This window comes from Triticum dicoccoides, chromosome 1A (genome assembly GCF_002162155.2).
Source record: "Triticum dicoccoides isolate Atlit2015 ecotype Zavitan chromosome 1A, WEW_v2.0, whole genome shotgun sequence".
Taxonomy (NCBI): Eukaryota; Viridiplantae; Streptophyta; class Magnoliopsida; order Poales; family Poaceae; genus Triticum; species Triticum dicoccoides.
The window spans coordinates 532,712,562-532,737,030 of record NC_041380.1 but is presented as its reverse complement, the minus strand read 5'-3'; the positions used below and the strand labels follow the sequence as shown (position 1 = coordinate 532,737,030).

The 24,469-nt window shown below is 37.6% G+C and overlaps 1 protein-coding gene across 2 annotated transcripts in view; it reads left to right on the top strand.

The window, feature by feature from the left end:
• LOC119286424 (serine/threonine-protein kinase ATM-like) overlaps positions 1–24,090 on the top strand; it is a 27,574-nt gene extending 3,484 nt beyond the window's left edge. The window contains exons 10-78 of one of the 2 annotated variants that reach the window (XM_037565805.1): positions 89–187; positions 274–330; positions 515–590; positions 1,252–1,335; positions 2,046–2,087; positions 2,200–2,270; positions 2,620–2,668; positions 3,381–3,458; positions 4,431–4,568; positions 4,651–4,743; positions 5,183–5,367; positions 5,652–6,258; positions 6,352–6,420; positions 6,534–6,698; positions 7,377–7,502; positions 7,585–7,712; positions 7,854–8,010; positions 8,168–8,214; positions 8,294–8,357; positions 8,458–8,532; positions 9,048–9,170; positions 9,506–9,691; positions 9,916–10,040; positions 10,129–10,198; positions 10,713–10,840; positions 11,360–11,501; positions 11,581–11,721; positions 11,833–11,931; positions 12,014–12,060; positions 12,183–12,381; positions 12,473–12,691; positions 12,901–12,972; positions 13,070–13,139; positions 13,641–13,749; positions 13,838–13,961; positions 14,034–14,192; positions 14,908–14,976; positions 15,435–15,482; positions 15,907–16,011; positions 16,122–16,208; positions 16,522–16,821; positions 16,905–17,017; positions 17,194–17,260; positions 17,347–17,421; positions 17,503–17,625; positions 17,719–17,883; positions 17,963–18,064; positions 18,225–18,376; positions 18,489–18,669; positions 18,744–18,791; positions 18,888–18,971; positions 19,694–19,777; positions 19,918–19,998; positions 20,084–20,173; positions 20,265–20,327; positions 20,687–20,827; positions 20,928–20,984; positions 21,076–21,141; positions 21,355–21,449; positions 21,542–21,650; positions 21,822–21,911; positions 21,999–22,078; positions 22,198–22,276; positions 22,362–22,408; positions 22,508–22,607; positions 22,682–22,813; positions 22,981–23,115; positions 23,206–23,271; positions 23,482–24,090. In XM_037565805.1, coding sequence (XP_037421702.1) covers positions 89–187; positions 274–330; positions 515–590; positions 1,252–1,335; positions 2,046–2,087; positions 2,200–2,270; positions 2,620–2,668; positions 3,381–3,458; positions 4,431–4,568; positions 4,651–4,743; positions 5,183–5,367; positions 5,652–6,258; positions 6,352–6,420; positions 6,534–6,698; positions 7,377–7,502; positions 7,585–7,712; positions 7,854–8,010; positions 8,168–8,214; positions 8,294–8,357; positions 8,458–8,532; positions 9,048–9,170; positions 9,506–9,691; positions 9,916–10,040; positions 10,129–10,198; positions 10,713–10,840; positions 11,360–11,501; positions 11,581–11,721; positions 11,833–11,931; positions 12,014–12,060; positions 12,183–12,381; positions 12,473–12,691; positions 12,901–12,972; positions 13,070–13,139; positions 13,641–13,749; positions 13,838–13,961; positions 14,034–14,192; positions 14,908–14,976; positions 15,435–15,482; positions 15,907–16,011; positions 16,122–16,208; positions 16,522–16,821; positions 16,905–17,017; positions 17,194–17,260; positions 17,347–17,421; positions 17,503–17,625; positions 17,719–17,883; positions 17,963–18,064; positions 18,225–18,376; positions 18,489–18,669; positions 18,744–18,791; positions 18,888–18,971; positions 19,694–19,777; positions 19,918–19,998; positions 20,084–20,173; positions 20,265–20,327; positions 20,687–20,827; positions 20,928–20,984; positions 21,076–21,141; positions 21,355–21,449; positions 21,542–21,650; positions 21,822–21,911; positions 21,999–22,078; positions 22,198–22,276; positions 22,362–22,408; positions 22,508–22,607; positions 22,682–22,813; positions 22,981–23,115; positions 23,206–23,271; positions 23,482–23,700 — 7,876 coding nt within the window. In that variant the 3' untranslated portion in view covers positions 23,701–24,090. The remainder of the gene's footprint in view (positions 1–88; positions 188–273; positions 331–514; positions 591–1,251; positions 1,336–2,045; positions 2,088–2,199; positions 2,271–2,619; positions 2,669–3,380; positions 3,459–4,430; positions 4,569–4,650; positions 4,744–5,182; positions 5,368–5,651; positions 6,259–6,351; positions 6,421–6,533; positions 6,699–7,376; positions 7,503–7,584; positions 7,713–7,853; positions 8,011–8,167; positions 8,215–8,293; positions 8,358–8,457; positions 8,533–9,047; positions 9,171–9,505; positions 9,692–9,915; positions 10,041–10,128; positions 10,199–10,712; positions 10,841–11,359; positions 11,502–11,580; positions 11,722–11,832; positions 11,932–12,013; positions 12,061–12,182; positions 12,382–12,472; positions 12,692–12,900; positions 12,973–13,069; positions 13,140–13,640; positions 13,750–13,837; positions 13,962–14,033; positions 14,193–14,907; positions 14,977–15,434; positions 15,483–15,906; positions 16,012–16,121; positions 16,209–16,521; positions 16,822–16,904; positions 17,018–17,193; positions 17,261–17,346; positions 17,422–17,502; positions 17,626–17,718; positions 17,884–17,962; positions 18,065–18,224; positions 18,377–18,488; positions 18,670–18,743; positions 18,792–18,887; positions 18,972–19,693; positions 19,778–19,917; positions 19,999–20,083; positions 20,174–20,264; positions 20,328–20,686; positions 20,828–20,927; positions 20,985–21,075; positions 21,142–21,354; positions 21,450–21,541; positions 21,651–21,821; positions 21,912–21,998; positions 22,079–22,197; positions 22,277–22,361; positions 22,409–22,507; positions 22,608–22,681; positions 22,814–22,980; positions 23,116–23,205; positions 23,272–23,481) is intronic. The other variant, XM_037565812.1, reaches the window with a different exon arrangement.
• The last annotated feature ends 379 nt before the right edge of the window (positions 24,091–24,469 follow it).

Below are 24,469 nucleotides of genomic sequence, written 5' to 3'. Positions count from 1 at the left end.
GGGGGGCATACTTCTCAACAGATGTTCTATAATATTCTTTGGTGAACACACGGACAGATTGACTAATGGATCTTTTTTTTTTGCACAGGATTGGTACCACATGTCTTCTTGTTCACAAGTATGGATATCGAGTAGACAAATCTTTGTTGATCAGTTGGCTCCAAGCATGTTGTCAATCTTTGAAAAGGTAACTGTACTTTCAATGTGCCATAGTTTTTGGTTAATGCAGTTATATGTTGTACCATCTCAGTTGACTTTGTTATGCTTATCCAGTGCTTTGAGCAAGGCAAACGTCATACGTTCTCAGGATTCACTGCTTTGGATTATCAGGTTTGTTTTGGTGGTAGTGAATTTTTTGGGAGTTTGTTGACGTCATAAAACATGTAGGGCTGTTGTATGGAGTATAGTAAATACACTACTGGTACCAGTTATATGGAATATATGTAAGCACCAAGTTACATCTTCTATGGCTTGCTAATTAGTAGAACTGCCTGATTATCAATGATCTTAACAGGGCACTTAAGGAGTTCTCTGCGATGTTCATAGTGAATACTAGGGAGGAATCACATTGTTTATTAACAAAAGGCGAGGTTGTTTTCGATTCCATATTAACTTTCTGTTTATGCCACTTGCATTTCAGTAGTTTTTGGTACTTACATCTATTGCTATGGAAAATACTGGTTAACTGGATCAGGGCTAAAGTGGATCCTCCTCTATCATATGCCATCCCCGTATCACTATATGCATGCTCTAGAATAATTTGGACTCGCATTTTTTTTCAGCTTGTATCTTTCAAATTAGATAACATTCAAAAAGTTGGAGTAATAAGTGAATATTTTATGAGGGATAATACATCAACAAGACTGCAAGGAATTGCAAGTATCTGTATCATTCATTACTTAATGCAGCTCTTTAGTTTGTATATGAATTATACTGTAATTTCCAGTATTTTGCAAGTGGCCCATTTCAATTTTACCAACCATTATGTACTGGCTTTGGTTTAGCTGGCCCCACTGTTACACATTGGTTTAACATGTCCACTGTTACACATTAGATATGTAAACATTTGCTTGCATGCTTACAAGGTTTTGTCTATTATTTTTTCTCAAGGTTATCAGATTGTCAAAACCCAAAACATGGCATCACTTTATTTTTAAATGCTTTAACCAACCAAGTCTTGTCACTTTTCTGCAAGTAAATTTATGACACTGATAGTTCTATTCAATATGTGTGATATCTGTTTATTTGCAGATGTCAATTGTTGAAGGTTATTGGCAAGATATCTGGAATTCCCTCATTCATGCACTTCCTTTGTTTAGCCCCACAGCTCTAGTGGTGAGTTCCAGTAAATTTCTTTTCCATATTTGCAGTTTTTTCAACCCCTACATTTTGGACATTTGAACACTTCATTCAAAAGCCCGATGTCATTGCCAGTCAGTACGCTAGATGCTTTTCATTCAAACCCTGCACTAATAGCTGATCTTAGCTCACAATATCTCAGTAAAATATCGCTATAATTACTAGAATGCTATTAATTCACGGTGTGTAATTTTTTATTTTTTATTTTTTATTTTTAGGGATTCAGAACTTAAAATGACTTTGAGACCGAATTTGAAGCATTGATCTGAACCTGATACATCCATGGTCAAATACATTAAGAGATGCAAGACATTCGCTGTTTATCATCGGGGACTTTTTCCTGGTACTGGATTATTCTTGCTGTTAGATGACCACAAAGATTTGAATGTTTAGTGATGCCCACCAACCTTTGAGTTCATATTGACTGCAAAGATTAAGTATGTAGTGATGCTCCCCAAGATTGAGTGGTGTTGGTATTGGAAATAGATATAGAACTCTGCATACTGAAATTGAACTCTGCATACAAACTCCCTGCCTTTTTATGCACTAGCGGTATTTTGCTTTGTTGTTATTGTGAGTGGTGGTAGGGGTGTTACTTGCCATTGCAAATTTAAGCTTTAACTTGTTACATTACACTACATCTATCTACTTTACACTCTGATAGTGTATACTGTGTACTTTTGTAGGCCGATTCAGCTCTAAATCTCTTGGGTGGAATGATCATGCGGGTGAGCTTTTTAGCCTGAGCTTACGACATGTTATATTATATACTGTGTATGACCTATAGCTGGCATTAGTTGGCTTTTAACTTCTGTAATTTATCTTGCTTTCTTCTTTTAGGATCAAGTCCATACTTCAGTTGTGTCAGAAGATACATGGAACCTGCAAACTTTTAAACAATCGCCATCACCGTATGCCTTCTTTTCCATAAACTCATTCATGTTGATTTCTTTATGGCTATGGTAGCTGCTAGTTGCCATATTTGTGGTAGCTTACTAGTGCTATTCCTTAATTTATTTTCTTTGTTCTCGGCATCCCTTCCCTTAGATAGAATTTTGCCTTCTAGTTTTTTCCGAGTTCCGACATTCTTGCTAGTTGTGACTTGTGTGTCAACTTTTTAGAAAAATAATTCTGGTCCTCATTGTGTGTCAACTTTTTAGAAAAATAATTCTGGTCCTCATTGTGTGTCAACTTTTTAGAAAAATAATTATGGTCCTCATGGAAGTTATGTTTGTACTCTACTAATCATTCTCGCTCTAGGTCTGCTCTGTACTTCATTGCTTGTTACTTCTCAAGGATAGGGTTGCAGGTATGTTTTCTATCATTTTACTACGTTAACTAGTTAGAGCCCTGAATATGGTAGACTTGACCCCATTTTTTCGAAAAGCAGCTTTAGTTATCTTAAACCCTACCCTTTTGCTACTTCTCTTTTTATTGAGGGATTCTTAAATCATAAAACCCAACTTAAGGTAAACACAGAAGAATTGGGCAAAAAAGGACTTTAAATGGCTGAGATCATTTTCCCAGTTCGCTAGGTTTGCTTGGTGCCCAAATTCAAATTGTTCAAGTAAATTTGGTTATATTCCTCCCAAACGGAGTTCTATTATGTAAGAAACTTTATATGGTTTACTGCTGGTCATTCTGAAAATTATTATGCGCATGTTGTTTCATAATTTTCTATATTAATGGCTGCAGCTCACCGGTAGTGTTTGCCAGATTGTTCACATGTTCCTATATTGTTCATGACTAAAGTTGAAAAATATTGAAGCTGCTCCTGCCTCTGTATAGTTTCCATGCTTGCCAAACTGATCAGTAGGTAAACAGGACAGTATGAATGTACGATAGTGGGGATTTATAAACCAGCACAAAATAAAATCAGCTCAGGTTCGATGTACTAGTCCAAATCATACGACCTACTTAGTAATCTGCCATTATCAGATAAAGCAGCCGCCGCCTTATTTTCGTATGTATCTCAAATACGCTCAAAGGATGCATTTGTTAATTGACACCTCGCTATGCAGGGCGATTTATCCAATTCTAGCCTTGTTCGAAAGAATCTGCTAAGATCAACTTTGGAGTTGATTCAGTCAGTGTCAAAGGTGGTCCTATATTTAACCCCTTTTCTATCTTTGTATTGTATCCATTTTAAACTTTTGTTCAAGTTATGTATACTTCTCAATCCACAAACATTTGACCAAACTCTGCCTCCTCTCCAGTTATGTTAACTCCTGGTTTAGCTGCACTCATGTTCTAGAATGTGAATGCATGGCTCAGGCCTGTATATGGTGAATTGGTGATTGCTAAATGAACTCTATGCAGCAACCACACATCTAGGCGACAGGGCAACAATAACATGAAAGAACTTGTTTCGGAATTTATATGGCTTGTGTTCATATAGTTTATATCTTACATCTTTACAGATGCTATTTTATAATTCTCTGTAACTTAGCTTCTGTGTGCATTTCTCTTACTAACTGAATCATGCAGGGAATTTCCGTTACTCACGAACTCATTGTTATAGTAATTCTGCTATGTGCCAACATGCATATTGATAGTCCCATTGTTTACACATTTTTGGTTATTTTTTCATTTTTTCTCAGCTTTCTCCGTTGACTTCTGTGTTGTAAATGTTTTTTTCCTCTTCTGCAAGGGAGTATGGTTTGTATGTGATTACTGCATGCCTTAAATGAATGTGAGTTTTGCTGAAATGAATTTCTTGATGGTGTGATTATTTAAGTCTATCTGATCTGATTTGATCTAGTTTACACTTACGTTTACTCCTTATGTTATTGTGATGTATTTTACTGTGGTGTTTATTTGCTTATACACTAATAAATCTTGTAGTCCTTATGTTATTGTCCGTACACTAATTTTGTTAACACTGTTGAGCAAGATAGCAAATTGAACTTGGGTTTGCTCTAGCATTTCATCACCATGTATTGTCCATTTTCGTATGTACATTCTGCACCACTACATCTATTTTTTTCTCACTTCCTGTCGGGAATTAGTCATCCATTTTAAATTGCCATCGAGATATTCAAGCTCAGTTACTGATATACGTTCTACGGCAGGGATCCTCTCTTTTAAATGAGCAAAATGTTGTGATGATTCCTGAAGCCATTTTTTCTATCTGTGCTGGTTTTTCATCATCAGCCATTAACTCAGCAAATGCATCCCAACTGTTTGATGAATGCAAGGACTTCTCCAAGGTATGTTACAGTTTGTTACAAACACTTCAATCTTTCTGAATATTTCTTTCTGGTTGCCTTCTACTAATTTTGTTTATTTTAGTTGTTACTCGAGAGTGAGAGTTGGGTCATCAAAGATGAACTAGGTTACTCTGTGGAAGCCTTATCAGAAATCAGTACTGAAAGTTCTACCAAGGTGATTTACTTGTTTTCCTGTTTTTCTCACAATAGTTTTGGGTCTGTGAGTAGCATGTGTCTATGCAATATGCATTGAACTTATAAAGCCATGTCCTGTAAACATGGATTTTTTGTTATGAAGTCATCTGATTTCATGGGCAACTGAAAGCCATTTTGACTTAACATGCACTGCAAACGTATGTAAATAATACTCCCTCCGTTCGGAATTAGTTGTCGTAGAAATGGATGTATCTAAACGTATTTTAGTTCTAGATACATCCATTTCCGAGACAAGTAATTCGGAACGGAGGGAGTAGATATATTCAGATTTTCTCATTTCTCATTGTGAAAGACCCAAATGAAAAGTGATATATCAAATATGACATAGTTATGTATGTTTTATTTTTATTCCACTTCTATGTATGTTGCTTACAGAAGGTTACTCATTTCTTAAACAGGTCATATCTGATAAATGCAACCGAGCACACCTTCCTGGGCACATCCAACAGCAATTGCTTGATCAGCTTATGGAGTTCGAAGGATTTATGGCCTCAAATGAACAGCTTGAGAAAGTGGACTTATGTACTCTTGTATACCGTTGTTCCCTCCTCTGCAATCTAATTCATTGTGCACTATTGTCAAGGTATCTTTTTTCTAGTCATATGTATCTGTTGTAATCAGTTGGTGACATCAACATCTGTGTCTTTTTTTTTGACTCAAATAGGATACCCAAATTGTAGATACCAATTACTTAGCTAGTTACGTCGTAATCTTTACCAAATACTGTTATATGTTTTCCTGTAGTACCAATCAGTCTTATGTTGTATAACTCCATGCTTGTATTTCTCTATTTTTGTTAATGAACAGGCAGTGCTCTCGCCTGGTATTCCAATTTTTTTCCTTATATTATTCTGTGAATTTTTGCAGGGCAATAGAAGAAAATTCTTTATTTCTTAAAGAATTATTTGGTCATGTTACTGGCATCATAAAATATATGATATCAATGGTTATGAAAAAGCACGAGGAACTATCTCATGGTCTTACTAGTGTAGGCTCTGCATTTGAGACAGCCGGCTCCATTTTATCCTCATTTCAGACCTTCCTTTCTGCTCCAATTTTTAGACTGCGGAGTGTTAGTAACAGAGCCAGCTCTGTGCTTATTAAAGGTGTCACTGTATTGCTTGATGAACTATTGGTGGAATTCTCTCAGTTGTTTTCTCGTCTTTCTAGCTCTGCGAATAATTCTGATAGTGAGAACACTAATAAAATGTTGCCAATATCTTCTGTCAACTTGTCAGAAGATCTAAATCCTTTTGTTGACCACAAAAGTGTTGTTGATATGGATTTTGATATGACGGACTCTGGTGAGGTTGACTCTATCACAGCTAGTGTAAGTGGAAGTATTGGTATCTCGTCACGCCTTTTGGAGTGGAAGCTTGAACTAGTTGGTGTTATTTCAACTTTTTTCTCAGTGTCAGCACCCCATACATGGGAAATCTTGTACAACTTAGTGGAGAAAGAGAGTGATGTCAAGGTACAAATTTGTAATAGAATCTGCTTCATGTTCATTTTATTGTTGTTGTTGTACTTATATACTATCATTGTAACATTTTATTTCCTTTTGAAGGTCTCCCATGCCATCCTGCTTAATCTTTGTCAAAATATCTCCGCTTCATCTAAAAGTTTATCTTCTGTGGTACCGTCCGACTCATACTTGAGTTATACTCTAATTTGTACTAAGCTATTGCCTTATGAGTTTTATCCACTCAAGCTTTATGTGTTTTTAACCTTTTGGTTTTGGTCATGCAGGTCCATTTGCTATTCGATATGAGGGAGAAATGTGCAAGTTTACTACTTGGTTCTGCTGACTGCTTAACACATGTACATGCCTTGTTAAGAACTTTAATGGTTACACGTGATGTTGGACAAAATACTGATGGAAAGCTGCAAGCATATAATGAGGTTTCAAATGAGGTTGGTAGCTGGGATAATCATTTTGCTATGCAAAATATATTTCTCTGTTGTTAGTTTTGTTGTCTTCAATGAAAAGTTAACTTAGTGGAGTCCTGAATCTAAGCCATGAATAAACTTAAGAATCACAGTCAATCATTGTTATTGAATAGGCTGTTACTTCTTTTTAATAAAATGCATATCGGGCAAGGGCATTTTGATCAATTATGTTACAGTGGAATTGGCACTGAACATGTTTTCCTCCTCCCCTTCCAAGTTTTACTGGTGACCTAATGTATTGTTAGATATTTGCATGCCACTTCAATGAGCAGTGACGATTGATTTCAATTTCCTTGATTAGTTGTGTTTAGTGGTTCAAACTACTGAACATACTCAATTGTGCCAGAGTAAGGATGTAGAGAACATCTTTCAAACAAAGAAATGCTCCTTTCTAGTTTCTTCGAAATCCCATAAATCATCGGGTAAGAACTGATCAGAATCGTTCATAAATCATTGTACTTAGAATAAATCAGAGTTAATATGCTGATCCTGACAGGTTTCAGTACGGACCAGCTGGTTGCATAATCCTTGTTGGTCCATTGATCCAAAGAAATACCTGTAATAGTGCTTGGCCTACATTTTTTTATCCACTGCTGGAACCTGGAAGTAACGAACTGCAACATATGTTCTAATTATCTGCAGAACCAGGACATTCTATTAGACTTGGTGACTAAAGGTACTGAGATCAGCATCACAGATTGGTTTTTCCGGATCAAGCTCATTGATTGCATCACCCACTTTATTCACTTGTTCCCTGATGGTGCGCAGGTGATATATTTTTTCCGTTTTCTGTTATCTCGTACTACCATTTCAAATTATGTGTATAATGAATTGAATATTCTCATTTCAGGATATGATTGGACATTTCCTCAACATGCTGCATGATACTGATTATCGTGTTAGGTTGTATCTGGCTAGGAAAATGGTTGTGCTATTCGAAACATGGGAAGGACATGATGAATTGTTTCGTGACGTTTGGTAAGTGTTTGACGACGATACATGCTGTTAAATTCGTTTGGCTACACCAGTTAGTCAACCCTGTACATCAATGATGATTGGCATTTAGATTGCCAACCTCTAATCATGAGAGTTAGCTTACCAGTGTTCTGTTAATGTCAGCTCAAATATTGGTGTCAAGATGGTGCAGTTCTCCAGCGAGATTCCAGTTAAATCTAGAGAAGTCTTAGCTGTTGGTCCACAATCTGTTCCAGTTATTGAAACTGTCCTCATTACATTAGCTCATTTGTCTGTGCATAGTGAGGAGGTTGAATTTGAGGTATGTTTGTTCTCGTTGTCACAAAGTATTTCTGGGACATGTGTCACCATTATGTGTTTGCCTACTGATGTCTAATTCATGTTGGAGAAAAAATATTGGTCTGACTCTGCACTGAAGTTTCTCACTCAACATAATTTTGTCCTGTCTGATGTTGCAGTGTGCATTCATGATTTCTGCAGTTGCTGCTATACAGCCTTCTCAGCGGTATTTTCACAACAAATGAACTTTTTGTTGGTTTATGGAAATATTACCGTGCTTACTCTCTTTTCATGCTACTTCTCAGAAAATTGGAATATGCTTTATTTGATTCTATCTCAAGAAAGCTCAGTTACGCTTCACGAAGTAAGGTGAGTGGACATTCATCTACTTTATTGAGTTTACTAGAAGAGAATGACTTGCTTGTGGCAAACTAAAATTTGCATATTGTGATTTCTTCTCCATACCCAGTATTTGGACCAACTGATGGGTCCAATTCTCTTCCGGTGGGTTGCCTGTGAAGTGAGCCTAGTTTCACTTGTTAAGGTAATCTTCTTTTCTAGTGCTTATTACATTTCGATAATTGATTCTGAAATATGATTTCAATGTTTCCACATAGCGCCACAAAATGATGCCATTAAAAAGTTAAGCAAACTGAACACAGCTTAAATGGTTGATTAATGAGATAAGTAGGTCATTAGCTCCAGCTGACGTTGGATCTTCATAAATCCTGAGATCTGAGCTGTTGGATCTTCATAAAGCCACCATCCAGTTCCGAAAGGGCATTGCTCTCATGAGAGAAGGCGACACAGAATAGCTGTGTCGTGATAGTATACATCCAGGGTTCACAATGCCATCTGGAATCTGGTCTTCTGGCATGGGGATAAGCCAGAGTATATACTCTGAACACAGTACAATTGATTAGTTTTGCTGTGAACAGTCATAAACTGGAAAGTTTATTTACTTATTTTTAGGGTTTGTAAGATTTCCAGCTGTTATTGTATTAATGAATTACTCATTCATGCGTTAATGCATTGTACTTCTCATGCAATTTCTTACAGGTGCAAGAGATGTTTGGTTTTGATACGGCCAAGCCAAAGGAGTTCATTGAACATATCTGCCCATGGCTTCTTTCGTTCCTTATTCTCAGAGGTGATGCCGCTGGCCTTAATTGGATGTCCAAGGTGTGTTCACCATTATTCTAAAACATAATACTAGCTTTGCTGTTGATTCTTAGTTTCTGTTTTTTTTCTGTAGTGTTTCATTCTACATGTAAGAAGCTTGTAAACAACGGAACATACAAAATAAAATTCAAAATTGACCTTGTGAATTAACTTCCCTGAAAGAAAAACATACCAAACATCGCAGTATTATTAGTTTCAAAAGTTCTTTGACTATTTGATAGTACTGTGTACAAATGCTTTTTATAAGGCGTTTTCTCTAGTCTCCACTGCCCAGTACTTGAATGCATTGAATGTCTATGGTCTAATTTTTTTTTTCACCTTTATGCACTTTTCAGACGTTGTTACAACCTTTATCTGCTGTCATCAAGGGATATTTTGTTCAGATCTTTGGATTGTGTATTGCCGCCAAAAATGGCACTGGGCCAGAGAAGGACTTGGCAGAAACTGTCTTATACGAATCACTTTTACAGCTTGGCGAAATTTCTGAGTTTGAGCGTGATGATCTCATTAGAAAACATATGGTATGCTTTCTGAGTAAACATCTCCCCTTCGATCTGCATGCAATGTTTGCTGTTCCTTTGTGTATTGTAATATTTATATGTTGTTTTCATCTAGTGCATTTACATATACACAGCAAAGTGATGTTGTTTGTGCTCCTTTTTGTGGTTGACTTTTACAATCTAGATGTTCTCAATCTTTTATCAGCTGTTATTCATTATCGCACTCATTCTTGTCCTATTTTTAGGTTTCCATTGTGGGCGTTTTGCTCACAGTTTCATCCACTGCTCGCCAATCAGAACTGCCATACTTTTCCAAGGAGATTTTAGCACGCACAATCAAACAAGTTGTCGATGGATTCATGGATACAGCGTATGTCCTTATTTTTCATGTATCCTACACAATTTTGATGGTCAAGTGCTGATGTAACAAAATCATTGCTACGCCTCTTTCATTTTAGGGACGACGATTCGGCTGATACGGTGGTTATTGACAAAGTTAATATATTCCGTGCTGACAGAGTTTTTAAGGTATTTTGTTTTTTCACGTGTTCAATGTTTATCTAATTTCTGAATTCTTAACTGCAAATTAGAATGTTTTCTGGCAATTATTAACTGCAATGTTATGCTGCAATCTGAGGGATGAATAGTCAAGAGTGTTATCTGCCAGCCACACTGTTCCTGTGATTATTATTTTTATATGTTGTACCTAGAGTTCAATATCATGAGAAGTGTATTCCTCAAGTAAACCAAATGAATGTTAAACCTTCCTCACAAACGAATTATGATGTTCAACCGAAAAAGAATACCTGGAGTTCAATATCTAAAGTGTATTCCTTGAGGGCCTGTATTTATGAGTGGGGATTAGTTCTTGCCTATCCAATTAAAACTTTTCAAACTACGAAGTGTTTTGTGCAAGTCTGCGGTTGTTCATCGACAACATAGGGACAAATGAAAACATTACTTTGGTCTAATCTATATATTAGTTCTTTTGTTATGTGGGTTTGACCAAGTTCCATGTTTTTTTCTTCTTATTTGGTTATAGTTCCTGTTGGCAATACATCAACAAGTTACAGAAGCAGGCCATCCTAGGCACATGAGTCATCGGCTTTGTGCGATTGAGGTTTTAATAGATGTACTTGGGCACAGAGTGGTACATTATAGCACTTGCTTGTAAGTGTTTTTCCTGTTCTCTTGTCATTGCTGTACCAGATGATTTTTAGATGTCTGTCAGTTTGGAATGGATTTTGTCGTTGTCATCTAGCACCCTCAAATATTTCAATGATCCAACTTTAGACTTGCTCAGCAAGAAAATGTGTTATACCTGATGTAATCTTCTGTAGGAATGTGATTCATGTTTCCAGTTTGATGCTGGCTCCTGCGTGTCAATGGCTCAATGCCATTGTCAGAGCTTTAGTTGGAGCACCAATTACTATGCAGTATTTCTAAAAGTTAATTAACTGCCTTCATTTAAGTGCATGTGCAGTTCTGAATTACTAGACTTCTTGGTTCATGCTGTGTTCTAGCACTGGGTTTTACTTTTATCTTGTCTTGTACAACCTCTGTCCCAAAATACTTGTCTTAGATTTGTCTAGATACGGATGTATCTAGGCACATACAAATCTAAGACAAGTATTTTGGGACGAAGGGAGTATTAATCTAAATTGTACTGGGTGCATGTCTCGACTGCAGCTATATTATTTGTATAGTGGGGAATTATATCTGGAGGCAACCATTGCAAGGCCAGTGCTGCAACATTTTATCTAAATTGTTGGTTGCTTTCAATGCAAACTCATCTACAGAAACTGTCGCTGTGCTTGGCACACAGCTCCAGGTTATTTTCACAAATAACGTTATTGGTTTCCTTCTTGTACTTCTTCTGTCACTTACTCTTCTCATCTGGACTGTTGCAGCTTTTGGTTCCTAAATTAATCACCTGTTGCCTACCTAATGATCAAGAAGGAGGATGTCCCAATGGGGATTTGTCAAAAGTTCTATCTTTGCTTCGTCAATTAACAGTTGATGCTGATCCCTTGCTTTATGATTACATACGAGTACGCTTCATCTCCACTGATCCACTCTTTATCTACCATTGCAGTCTGACAGGCTGCAACATGTTTTCCTTATCATCGTTGTGATCTTTTTTGTTCTTAATGGCCTTGCAGGATTTGGAACCACTTCCTGCTCTTGATTGCTTGAAAGATATAAAAGTTTTCCATGCTTCACTTTCTGACTCATATGCCTCAAGAGACCAGTTTCTGAAGGTTGCTGTTCATTTCTTTTTTTCCTATAATTATTATTGTAATATTTGTTATGGGCTAATGTATTACTTTTAACTTCCTGTAGTTTGTTCACAGGGCTCCTCACTTGCCTGCAGAATTATTTTTGCTGAGGTATGCCCTTACTTGCACAGCATATGTGAAACATGTTAGCTTAGACCATCATGATATCGTATCATGTCTTTCTTTTGAAGTCATCATGTTATTTGTTCTAACATAATTCTTGTTCTTGTAAGTCTTCGTACACATCACAAGAAGTTATTATCGGGAGAAATCATCTGCAGAGGCGATGTATCTGTCGGTAATGCTGACACAGTTAGTTGCTGGCGCAGCGACCCAGATGTTGTTTCGGCTGTATGGACTCTTGTTGGCCTTTGCAGCTCATCATCTGTTGCAAATGAAGCTTCTTCAGTGCTTGCTGATTTTATCTCTAGGGTGTGCTTTCTATCTTCATCCTTTTGCCATGCCCATTATATTGTTAATGCGATTTTTCTCTTGTAATCACTTTTTTTCAACATAAGTGCAGGCTGGTATATCTGATGCTCATCAAGTAATATTCGATGTTCCAAATCTTACTCAAAAGCACTCCTTACAACTTCAAAGTGGTTCTACTTCCAAGGAAGATAAATTGTGTTCAGACTATGGTATTTCTGATGATATCTTGCTTGATCTTCTGAAACTTTTGAAGACTTATTTATCAGACGGGTCTGTTGAAATAATAGAAGTTACTTCACAGACATTGAAGGTAAGTTACTTCTAACTCTTTGTGTGAAGATTTGTGACTGCTTATGGTGGTAATTACTGAGCACATTTTACATGGACTAATGATGACTTGTTCGATTGTTAAATTTTACATGGAATTGCAAGTGTCATGAACATCCTAGATTCAGCTTTATTAGTAATGTCACTACAATGCGTTTAAGAGCTGGTTTTTGCTTTTGTTTCCATAAACAGGGGATTCTGTCAACATCGAAGGGCCTCAATTCTCTGCAGTGTCTTGATTCTCTTGATAGATCTTTACTGATGGTATTTAGTGCTACATTGTCGCGTTTCTTATGTCCTTTCAAGTTCATTTTTCATGCCTTCCAGCTTATCTTTTCACCTACTCATTTTTTTTCCATAGGTTCATTCGAGGGGAATAAACACTCAGTTAGTTGAGCAGACACTTTTGGGAATGGACAAGTATTCTACTGGTGAGCGATAGCTTGTACCTTTTATAAATTGATGATTTGTGTTATTTTTTCCTTTTAGTTGCACGACTTCAAATTTTACAGCTGCAAATTTGTTATTTTCTTTTCAGAAGCAATTTTGTTCTTTGTTTTACTCCATTTTCATGTTGGAATTATTCTGAATGGTTTGCTCTACAATGCACTATCCCAGAATGGAACAGAGACATATGCCACATCCATAAAGATAAATTATTCAACCATAAATATTTGGACGAATTAACAAGCGTAGCGCACCATGTAAATTTTTTTACTGGCAAGTTGACAGATTGGATTTTATTGTGCACTCGTTGTTTCTGGTCCCACACAATACTTGACAAATTGTATCATGAGATTTTGTATGTGCGTATGCCTGAATATTCTGAAATCTGTATAGTGCACCATGTAATATTTTCAAATATGGGCCTGTGTTCGCTGGTAATTCCAGATTAAATTAATTGCCGTTTTGGTTGAACTTTTGTTTGATAGTTCCACTTGAAGATTCAGACATCTGGCAAACTGATGGTCAGCCTTATGAGCAATGGTTATGTACCCTAGTGAGCTCGCTCATTTCCCATTGTGATGACATCATCTTAAGGTATAATTTTCCACAGAAAATATAGCCGTGACATTACTCAGTGTGACTGTAACCTCTATAGAGCTTGATAATGGTGTTTTTCTTACAGACTTTGTAGAAGTCTTGTTTTTCTTAAAGTTGAGGCTGCTGAGCTTTTGCTGGCAAGTGCTCTGGTGAATATTGCTGGCAATATGGATTCTAATAGCAGCATTTGCGTATTAATTTCCTCAAAGGTTTGTACCACACGAAGTTATTTGGTTGCTTGAAAACTGTCAATTGATGCCTTTTGTGATATATGCATGTAGGTTGAGAAAATAATTTTTTGCGACTCGAATTATATGATGAAATCAGTTAAGCTATTTCTGGATGCACTGAATGTTGTCAGATCTTTTTATGTTACCGAACGAGCCAGAGCTTCCCCTTATAATACTAGAGCTTCCCCCTCCCCTTACAATACTCCGAAGGTATGTTTTTAATGGCAGTCTGTTCGGCTGCTTGTTTCTAAATTTTGTGTATCATGACCATTGTTTTCTCTTACCATAGTTACACACTTACATGATATATGATTGAAGGCTCATGACAAGTTTTTCTGCGCCTGTCAATTGTATATCTCCAAGATATCACTTAGCATTTAGTTTTTCGTGGGAAGCGCTCAAGTTATTGGCATCTTTATGCTAAAAAACCATGGTTCGCTACTCTCGCATGGAACTCGATTACTTTAGAGTTGTTATCATGGTTTCTTTACTGAAAAATTCTCTTTGTTGCATGACACTTCACAATGTAATATTGAGTTGTTGACCATATAGTCAACACATCTTCTTTTTCTTGAGAGTGTTCCATTTGGTAACTTTCTGTGACTGCATCACATCAAAGAGCAATTTACTGTTCCTTTGCCTTCCAGCTTTCTTGTCTTTTACTTTAAATGATTTGACTCAGATACTGCATGCATGAATCAAGCAATCGGCATACAAATCCACTTGGCGGGCCTAGTTGATTATTTACTATTGTATGGTAGCCTTTAACAATCCTGTCTGTCAGGAATGAACGTATCAGGAGCCAATACTCAATGTCCTGATGTCACAAACTTAACTACTGTTTTTCTTCAATAGTAATGTTGTGCACTTGATGAACTTATTTCTGTTTATTTCTACTTTTCAACTGCCTATGGATCTTCTGTAGGATGGTAGTAGATCAGCTAGATCCAAAAGTAGGTCACCAGCGGCAACGCCGTCATCTTCATGGAGGAAGGTACCTTATTATCTTATCTTCTCTCTTTTAGAAAAAAACAGGTATCTTTTGCTATAGATTTTTCGTTGCCGTACGCATTTCTGTAAATCTTGGTATACAAGAGGATATCTGTCGTATTTTTACAGTTCTTGGCTGTCACAAGCTCATAAACATGCCATTCTATATTTCTATTGATGAATTGGCGTATTATCTCTCCTCTTAGCAATGAATTAAGTAATGAATTTTTGGGGATGCTCTTAGACTCCACCTTTAATCTTTAGGCCTGCAGGAGCATGTCCTTCGAAAATAGCAATTCCTTTGTAGTGTACTCCTTTTCATCCATGCTTCTATGTTTTTCTGTAGTTGGCACATGCAAAGCTTCTCACATCAGTCTATCTCAAAAGTTTGAATGTTTGCTTGTAACTGGGGAGAATGTCTACAGCTGCTATCCCTTTCTTAACATGTCATTAATTCTCCAGGTGTACTGGCTTTCGGTTGATTATCTTGTAGCTGCCAGAGCTGCTCAAGTAAGTGTGATAACTTTGTCATTATGTTGTTTGTTTCCTTTGTCATTTGCCGATCTCTATTATAGTTCTCTAGATGTTCAGTTACCTTCCATTGAAAATATGTTTAGCTACAGTCTTTGGTTTGAACCCATGTCTGGATATGGTAAAAAGTGCATGGCTGGAGTAATAGGATCGATGTGCTGTTTTGTATGGGTTCTGGAGTAATAGTATCCCGTCCCTCGCAGTGGTATTTAACAAAATAAAACTTGTTCTAACATTTCAACCATGAATAGTTCTTGGCCACAGAAATGCTTGCTGCACCAAACCTTTCTTCTGCATACAGTTTTTTCCACCTTACGCCTCTAGAGACTGAATGTTTCAATGCTTCAAGGGCTCCTTTTCTCTTTGATGGCACTGATTGTTGCTTTCTACTGGATTTTTGTAGCGTTGCTCATGTGACTTTGCGACACTTATGTATGTTGAACTTTGGTGTGAGGAACAATTCAATAAGCTGGACCTAGGACCTCCAGATTTTTCACAGCAAGAGTCGGTCAGTCCACTTTACATTTCGTCGGTTGTTGCTTTACATCTTGCTTGTGCTTTTTTAGCTCTATTTTGATGTCTTCAGTTGTGTCAAATTATGTTTCTTCCTCTTTCCAGTTGCCACCACATATTGGGCTATTGGTTGAGGCATTTACTCACATAAATGAGCCGGACAGCATTTATGGAATAACACTGGCCAATGAGGTTACTCGCACAACTTCTATTTGTAATTGTTGATTTATTTTGGGCGTGTTCTAATTTTATGTACGAAATCCGGTTGTTCTTAAAACGCCATTTTACTTTCACCTTTCTGTGTGAACTCCATACAAATTTGAAAATAGTGAAGGGAAATAATCTTCATCCATCGCCACATAGGCACACAATCGTTAAATTCACATTATAAACGTCTTATATTTAGGAACAGAAGGAATACTATTTTAGATATAACAGTTTTGCTGTTAAGGTCTGGAAGTTATGCATCTTAGATTGCTTCTTGTTCTGGCTGTATCTTGAACAGGTAGCTTCTCAAATCATCAGATATGAGCATGAGGGTAACTGGAGCAGCGCTCTTGAATATTATGATTTACTAGTAAGATCAACCCCGAAGGAGAACCTTGCCAATTTTGCTGGGACAGTGTTGACTGGACCATCTGTGTCTTCTAAAGCAGAGGAGAATCTGCTGAACTGGAAAATGCACAAAGGTCTGATGAGGTCATTGCAGAAAACTGGATGTAGCCATGTGCTTGATATTTACAGCCAAGGGTTAACCAACCAAAAAGCGTGCCTTCAACAGGATTCAGAGTTTGTTGATATACAAGTTAGTATTGCGTATTCTAGATAATATGCTTATTGCTAGATTTTGTAGTAGTTTTGTTATATGTTTGACTATCTATCTCGCAGTACGAAGCTGCTTGGAGGGCAGGAAACTGGGATTTCTCCTTTTTCGTTCCATACTCTTCGCAGCCTTCAAGCCGCTCCCGCGATTATTGTCTTTTCAATGAAAATTTGCACAGGTTCGTATTCTTCATTTATCCTTTCTTGCATATCAATATGTTTTACACGTTCCACATTACCTTCTGTTGAAACAGCTCTAAGTTAATTAATTATTTTCATTTCGCCATTTTGCCCTTACCTTCTGAAAACTTGTTTCCCTACTTGTATATCTTTTAACTTTCTCTGCATGCTTCAGTTGCCTAAGAGCTCTTCAGAATGGTGATTCTGAGCAGTTCCAGGGGAAACTTTCCCATTCCAAAATGGTAGTGTTCAGTGTTTATATTAATTTACACAGGGTACTCATTTGGGTTTCTCTAGACTGTAACTTATTTACTTTGTCCTCTTTTAGGATCTCGTGTTGGCTCTTTCAAATGCTAGCAAGGAGAGCACGAAATACATCCACTCTACCGTTCTCAAATTACAAGTACTCCTTGTGATTATATGCTGGCCTTTCATGTTTTTGCTTATCGTTAGGTACATTACTTTTAACATTTTGTTAATTTAGATGCTAGATCATCTTTCTATGGCATGGGAGCTACGCTGGAAATTTTGTCCCGACCAAGCTCCAAAATTTAATGTTGGAACTGAGGAATTTTCTCTTGTGCCTGCTGTACCCAAGAGGAATCAGGTTCTGACGCTTTCCTTGTCATATATTGAAACCATTTTGTTAATACTTGAACTTTCCTGGTTGCCTAATCATTTCGTTACCTTTTTTTTGCAGCTGGAGTTGTTGAGTAAAGAGTGGAATTTCATCCTGTGTCAAACAGAACGTAACCTTGATCTTTTTGAACCCTTTTTAGCATTCAGACGTGGCCTCCTTAAGATCTTAGGTTCTGAAGAACATCTCATAGAACATTTATTTCAATCCGCTTCTGCACTCCGGAAGGTTGGCTCACTTCTTTACTCCGACTATGGGTCCACTGTGTTTGTTTGCTTCGTACATCATGATTATTTTCTGGATTCAGGGATTAAGGTTTTCTTTGGCTGCGGCTTCCTTATATGAACTCAAAGAACTTTGCTGTCACAGAGATCAGCAAACTGTGCCAAGCACTTATTTCCTGTCAAAGGTAAACAATTTACCTTTCTGTTATCCGACTGCTGATTTGAACTTTTGAAGTTCTAACTTGCTTTCCTTTCCCTTTCTCTTTTGCATCTTAATATCAGAGCATGTTTTTTTATGTGATCAATTGAAGTTCATATTCTGATAATCCTGCATTCACTCTCCAGCTTGAAGAAGCTAAACTGCTGAGAGCTCAGGGGCAGCATGATATGGCTATTGGTCTTGGTAAATACATACTGAAGAACCATACTGATGAGAGAAACAAATCAGATGTCTACCGATTGGTTGGCAAGTGGTTGGCTGAAACAAGATCGAGCAAGTAATCCTTTATATTTGATGCCTCGTATACTGTTTTTCTATTGCGAAGTGAGAACTCTTTCCACTTTTTGTATGTGTTGTTAACATGAACATTCTTTATAATAATTTTGTAGCTCAAGAACAATCATTGAAGACTACCTAAACCACTCTGTAGCTCTTGACAAAAAGTACATGTCCAGGCAGTGTCGCACGCATTTTCATTTAGCACATTACACATACAACTTGTTCAAAAGCTACGAGGAAAGACTTTCATCCAATGAATGGCAAGCCGCTCTGCGTTTAAGGAAATACAAGGTAGCTGAGTTGACAATGCCATCAATATTTGACTTTAAGCTTTGTTTATCTTAATCAATTGCTATTTAATGCAGACTAAGGAGTTGGATACGCTGCTTAAAAGACTCAAAAATTCATCCAAGGCACGTAGATAACTGGAACTTTTGAGTGTTGCTGAAACCTGAAAAGCAAGGTCTTTTATTCTTGCTACCTCGTATACTAAGCCTTCAAAATTTCAGGCTGAGAAAAGTGATTATGGTGCGAAAATCCAAGAGTTGCAGAAACAACTTGCACTTGACAGAGAAGAAGCACAGAAGATTCAGGTGTGCATATACTGTTTATCCAAGCTTCACACCAAAATTTCAAGTTCATGGTCCCTTCATATATACCAAATATACTGTTTAATAGTTCTATCCAATAACCATATATCCAGAAAAGGTGCTGATATATAGGCAAAACCTACCGTTCTCAAAAATTAACTATTTGGCAAACGGATGATGCAATATTATGATAATTTACAGAAAGATGCATTCACTTCATGTTGTGCATATATATGCCAAATTTAGTGGTAAATTCATCTGAGGCATAGAGTGCCAGAATGATGATTATTGCATCATGCAGTATTCTCTTTTACTGATTTTTCTTTTCGTAGTTGTCTACATCCAGAGGTGGAGCCAGCATACCACCAATGAGTTAATCTAATAATTTTTTGCATATCTTATACAATCACTATCTATCCATGGAGCTAAGCTCATACATTCGTCAATCTGACCATGCACTGGAATTGACTCCTATGGTGTCTGTCCTGCTTCCCCCGTCTACATTTTGGACTAGCGTGTCATGTGATTTTCATAAATGGGGTTATGGTGTCCATAGGAGCACCAAATATGGAGTCCCTCGTTCATTATGGCCTCAGTAGAAACTCACAGCATAATTTTAGCGTTACAATTAGTTGGGCATGTTGAGTGTTATGCAACGCATTCCATGGAATATTAAATTTCTCAGTTTGTTTTGAGCGTTTTATTAACTTGAGCCCTTTTACCAGGATGATCGAGACGAGTTCTTGAGTCTAGCACTTGAGGGGTACCAACGTTCCCTAGTTGTTGGTGGCAAATATGACCTACAAGTGGTATGCAATATATTTTCTGGGAATGTTCTTGTTCTTTCAGTCTCAATGTGTTTCATACTGCAAAACGGTTTACCTTCAATTCTGTGTTCTGTTCTCAAGGATACTGTTGCTTATGTCAGTGTCAAACATCTTACATTCAGGTTTTCCGGTTGGTATCACTGTGGTTTAATCTCTTCTCAAGGAAACAAGTTGTGGACTCAATGATTAAAACAACAAAAGAGGTCATCTCTTTTAGCTCCATTTCATTATTCCTGCTGGTACTTTTTTCCCTTCCATGCTAAAAAACTTTATTTTTTGGTTCGATAGGTCCAAAGCTACAAGTTCATACCATTGGTCTACCAGATTGCTTCTAGACTTGGGAGTTCAAAAGATGCTCAGGGGTCAACAAACTTCCAGGTATGCACAACATTAAGAACTGTCATATGTTGCTTCCGTGAGTAAACATGAATATGAACCTCTCAAGTAAGATCATTATTTTCCCTGGCAGAATGCATTAGCTTCTCTCTTGAAGAAAATGGCCATTGATCATCCATATCATACAATATGTCAGGTATTAAAGTTACAGTCTTCTATATATTGGAAGAACTACGATCAAAGTCTATTTTCATGGTTTTCATACAATGCGTATTGTTTTAGTGTTGAACCTAATAGTATATTGAATAGTGAACCCAGATCTAGTCAGCCAAATGCTGAATGCATGTAAAACAATCGTATAACATGGTCAGTACTGTATCAACTAATACAAATACCAACACAACGTTGTTTTAGGAGAACCCCAGCACGACTTTCACCATTAGGCCTAGTTGATGTATGGAGCAACTCGAGCACATTTTTGTTAAATCTGAGATTCTTTCAGGCCAGTAGAACACTCTTTTGCTGTTTTAAGTATGTGTCATTCTTTGGCCTCAGCTTTTGGCTCTAGCAAATGGTGACCGTGTCAAAGACAAGCAAAGAAGTAGAAGTTCTTTTGTTGTAGATATGGACAAGAAGCTTGCTGCTGAGAATCTATTAAAGGAGCTATCTTCTTTTCATGGGGCTTTGATTCGTCAGGTTTGCCACTTCTTACAATGATCATTTTATCGCGATATTCTTAACCATGGAGGTGGTCATGTAATATATTATTCATGATGCTCATCCCCACGTCTTATAGATGAAGCAAATGGTTGAGATCTACATTAGGTTAGCGGAACTGGAGACTAGGAAGGAGGTTAGTTACCTGTTCAAATAACGGCTTGTAGGGGATTTGTATACATACATTCTCCATGCTGACATATTCTTTTTGTACATCTGGTTTTCAGGACACTAACAAAAAAATCTCACTACCCAGGGAGTTCCGCAGCATTTGCCAGCTTGAACTTGCAAAGGTACTTTTTATGAAATTTACTTCTACAAATTCCTTCTGTCGCTTCCAGCTGAAAAATTACTATATGGTTAGGACAATAAGCAGTCTTTGCTTTGTGGGACCTTCTGATTTTCCTTGATTAATAACCTGGGTCTGTGTGTTCTCAACCGTGGGTGTTTTAAATGACTTATGGAAATTTCACTACGCTGCTTCTTTGTTTGTTTGATTTCATCAGGTTCCTGTTGTGACTGCTACTATTCCAGTTGACCCTAATTGTCGGTATGAAGAAGGTACCTTTCCACATTTCAGTGGGCTGGTGGATTCTATTACGTAAGTTGGGTTTTGGTTTAACACATTGTTTGTACCCGAGGATTTACTGTTTTTGGTCTTTATTGACTGTTGGAAGTCTTCCTCCATGACAGTATAATGAATGGAATTAATGCTCCAAAAGTTATTCAGTGTATTGGCTCGGATGGTAACAGATACCGCCAACTTGCAAAATCTGGAAATGATGACCTGCGACAAGATGCTGTATGTTGTTCTCTTTCATTTTATTGAGAAGTTTGACAATGTATTAGGCATACAGGGTTTGACACTAAATCAGTACTTAACTTTGGCAAAAGCTATAGTTGCCTGTGAATATCATAATACACCGCACTTCCACCCGGAGCCTGAGTAAACGCTGTCTTGTGTAAATTTCAGGTTATGGAGCAATTTTTTAGTTTGGTAAATATGTTCTTGCAAAATCACAGAGATACTTCAGAAAGGAGATTGCGAATACGCACATATAATGTAGGAATGAATGCCATAAATTTGCATTTCTCTTAAGTTTCTCCATGCCTATTTTGCAACTTGTGACAAATCAACTACTTTCTCAAGGTTGTTCCTTTCACCCCAAGTGCTGGTGTTGTTGAATGGGTAAATAGGACTGTTCCGCTTGGTGACTATCTCTTAGACAGGTAATTCTGTTCAGATTCCAGTTGTTATATGTAAAATAAATTCCAATTTCTGGATGTTTTTTATTAATTAAAGGTATTTTTGATTTCTAAAAAAACACGTCTTTCATTGGTTCGGACAGCAATAGAATTGGCGGAGCACATGCACGATATGGAACTGGAGACTGGACATTTCTGCAATGTAGAGAGCACCTGGCGTGTGTATGTTCATATCTGGAGCTTTCACTTTTATATATTCCAATAAATGATGATTAGTGTCCTTTCTGAAAGCACTTATGTTTTGTAGGAGAAAGACAAAAGGAAGGCGTTTTTCAAAATCTGCGACAACTTTAGGTTTTTGTTGATTATTTTCATTTACTGAAAAATGCAGAAGTAAAGTTGTCTGTTTTGCTTACATTTTCTTTTCTTTTTTCCTTGTCCTGCAATAACTAGGCCTGTGATGCACCATTTCTTCATTGAGAGATTCTTGCAGCCCGCAGACTGGTTCCAAAGTAGACTTGCGTACACAAGAAGTGTGGCAGCAAGCTCAATGGTAACTTTCATTTTAGTTGGTGAACGGGAGTCATTTGTCTTTGCCTATACCGGTTACTAATTTTGAGGGTTCAGGTGGGATATATTGTTGGGCTTGGAGATCGCCATTCCATGAACATTCTCATTGATGAAGACACAGCCGAGGTTGTGCACATTGATCTTGGTGTTGCATTTGAGCAGGGTCTCATGCTTAAAACACCTGAACGGGTACGTGATCGAAACCATACCATTGTAATGTTTGCTACTACTCCCTCCGTTCTAAAATAGATGACTCTCATCTTTTTTAGAATGGAGGTTACCATCCTGAAGCCTACTATGTGCGTGAAGCCTACTATAAATGATAGCCTGGATTAAGTTTCCATCTGTGCTTGTAGGTTCCATTCCGGCTGACAAGGGACATCATAGACGGCATGGGCGTTACTGGCACTGAAGGTGTATTCAAAAGATGCTGTGAGAAAACCCTGTCTGTTATGAGAGAAAACAAAGAGGCATTGCTAACCATTATTGAAGTATGTAGATTGCCAAAAGTTTTTTCATAAATGCATTCATCAGGCAAGTCGCCATTACAGTTTATCCTGATAATTGATCTAACATGGCAGGTCTTCATCCATGATCCTCTTTATAAATGGGCCCTTTCGCCACTGAAAGCCTTACAGCGTCAGAAGGTAACCAGATGATTTTTCGGTTATACAAGTATAAATGTCCACTATGCATGACTACAGCTTGCAGCGCCGGTGCTGCTGCATATGTCAGCGCTAAAGCCACTATATCGTCCATACATACAATCTTTGTCGAAACATACACCATTTTTTTTTATTAATTTCCCTTTGGAAAGTGTGGAATTCCAAAGTCTGAAGTAACATCTGATCCTTCAGGAAACTGAATACAATGACTCGTGCCTGGATGATTCTCAAGAGGCGTACGAGGGCAACAAGGACGCGGCCCGTGCGATACTCCGCGTCAAACAGAAGCTGGACGGTTATGAGGACGGCGAGATGAGGAGCGTAGAGGGGCAGGTCCAGCAGCTCATACAGGATGCGGTAGACACTGATCGGTTATGCCAGATGTTCCCAGGGTGGGCACCTTGGCTGTGAAGCCGCCCATGAGAAAGAACATAGATGGGAGATTCCGAACCCGCGGTAGAAGCGATGTTGTGACTGCTAGAGAAGCTTTTACTTTTGGTGCCCGGCGCCTGTTTTTGTGCGTGAAGGTGAGAAACATGGATGGAGATTCCGAACCCACGGTAAAAGCGATTTTGTCACTGCTTGAGAAGCTTTTACTTTCGGTGCTTGCTCTTGTGCGCGAAGGTGGGAGAGGGACTTATCACATCATACATGGGCCTGTAGGTGTACATATAACTGTTGTAGATATACTTGTCTGTTGATTGTATATAAAGGGGCCTCTTGTCTGGAGGATGTACGCATCGGAAGAAAGGTAAAACTCATGAGTAGTGTTGATGAAATGCAAAAGAAGTTGCTTTTCGAGGACTATTGTCTTTTCTTTATAATTCACTAACCGCAGTGCACGCCACAAGGACATGAATATCTTTTGACCATGGTGTCTGATGCACAACAACTATTGATGTGTGGAAAGTGAATTGGAGAGCAAATAAGAGGCAGCAAGCAGGGAAATAATTTTATGTGTGATTAGTGTAGATATCATTCACAACAAACATCGAATACAAATATTCATAATTTGGTATCTGCAAAGTTTTGGCATTGATTATCCTAATGAAAGAGCCCATGATGGTTAAATAGAAAATTATCGAGTTGAAATAAAGATTTTAGATGACTTGCATGAGCTAGGACTTAGATCATCCCTAGCCCTTGCACTAAATTTTAACCCATTAAAATTATAAGTCCT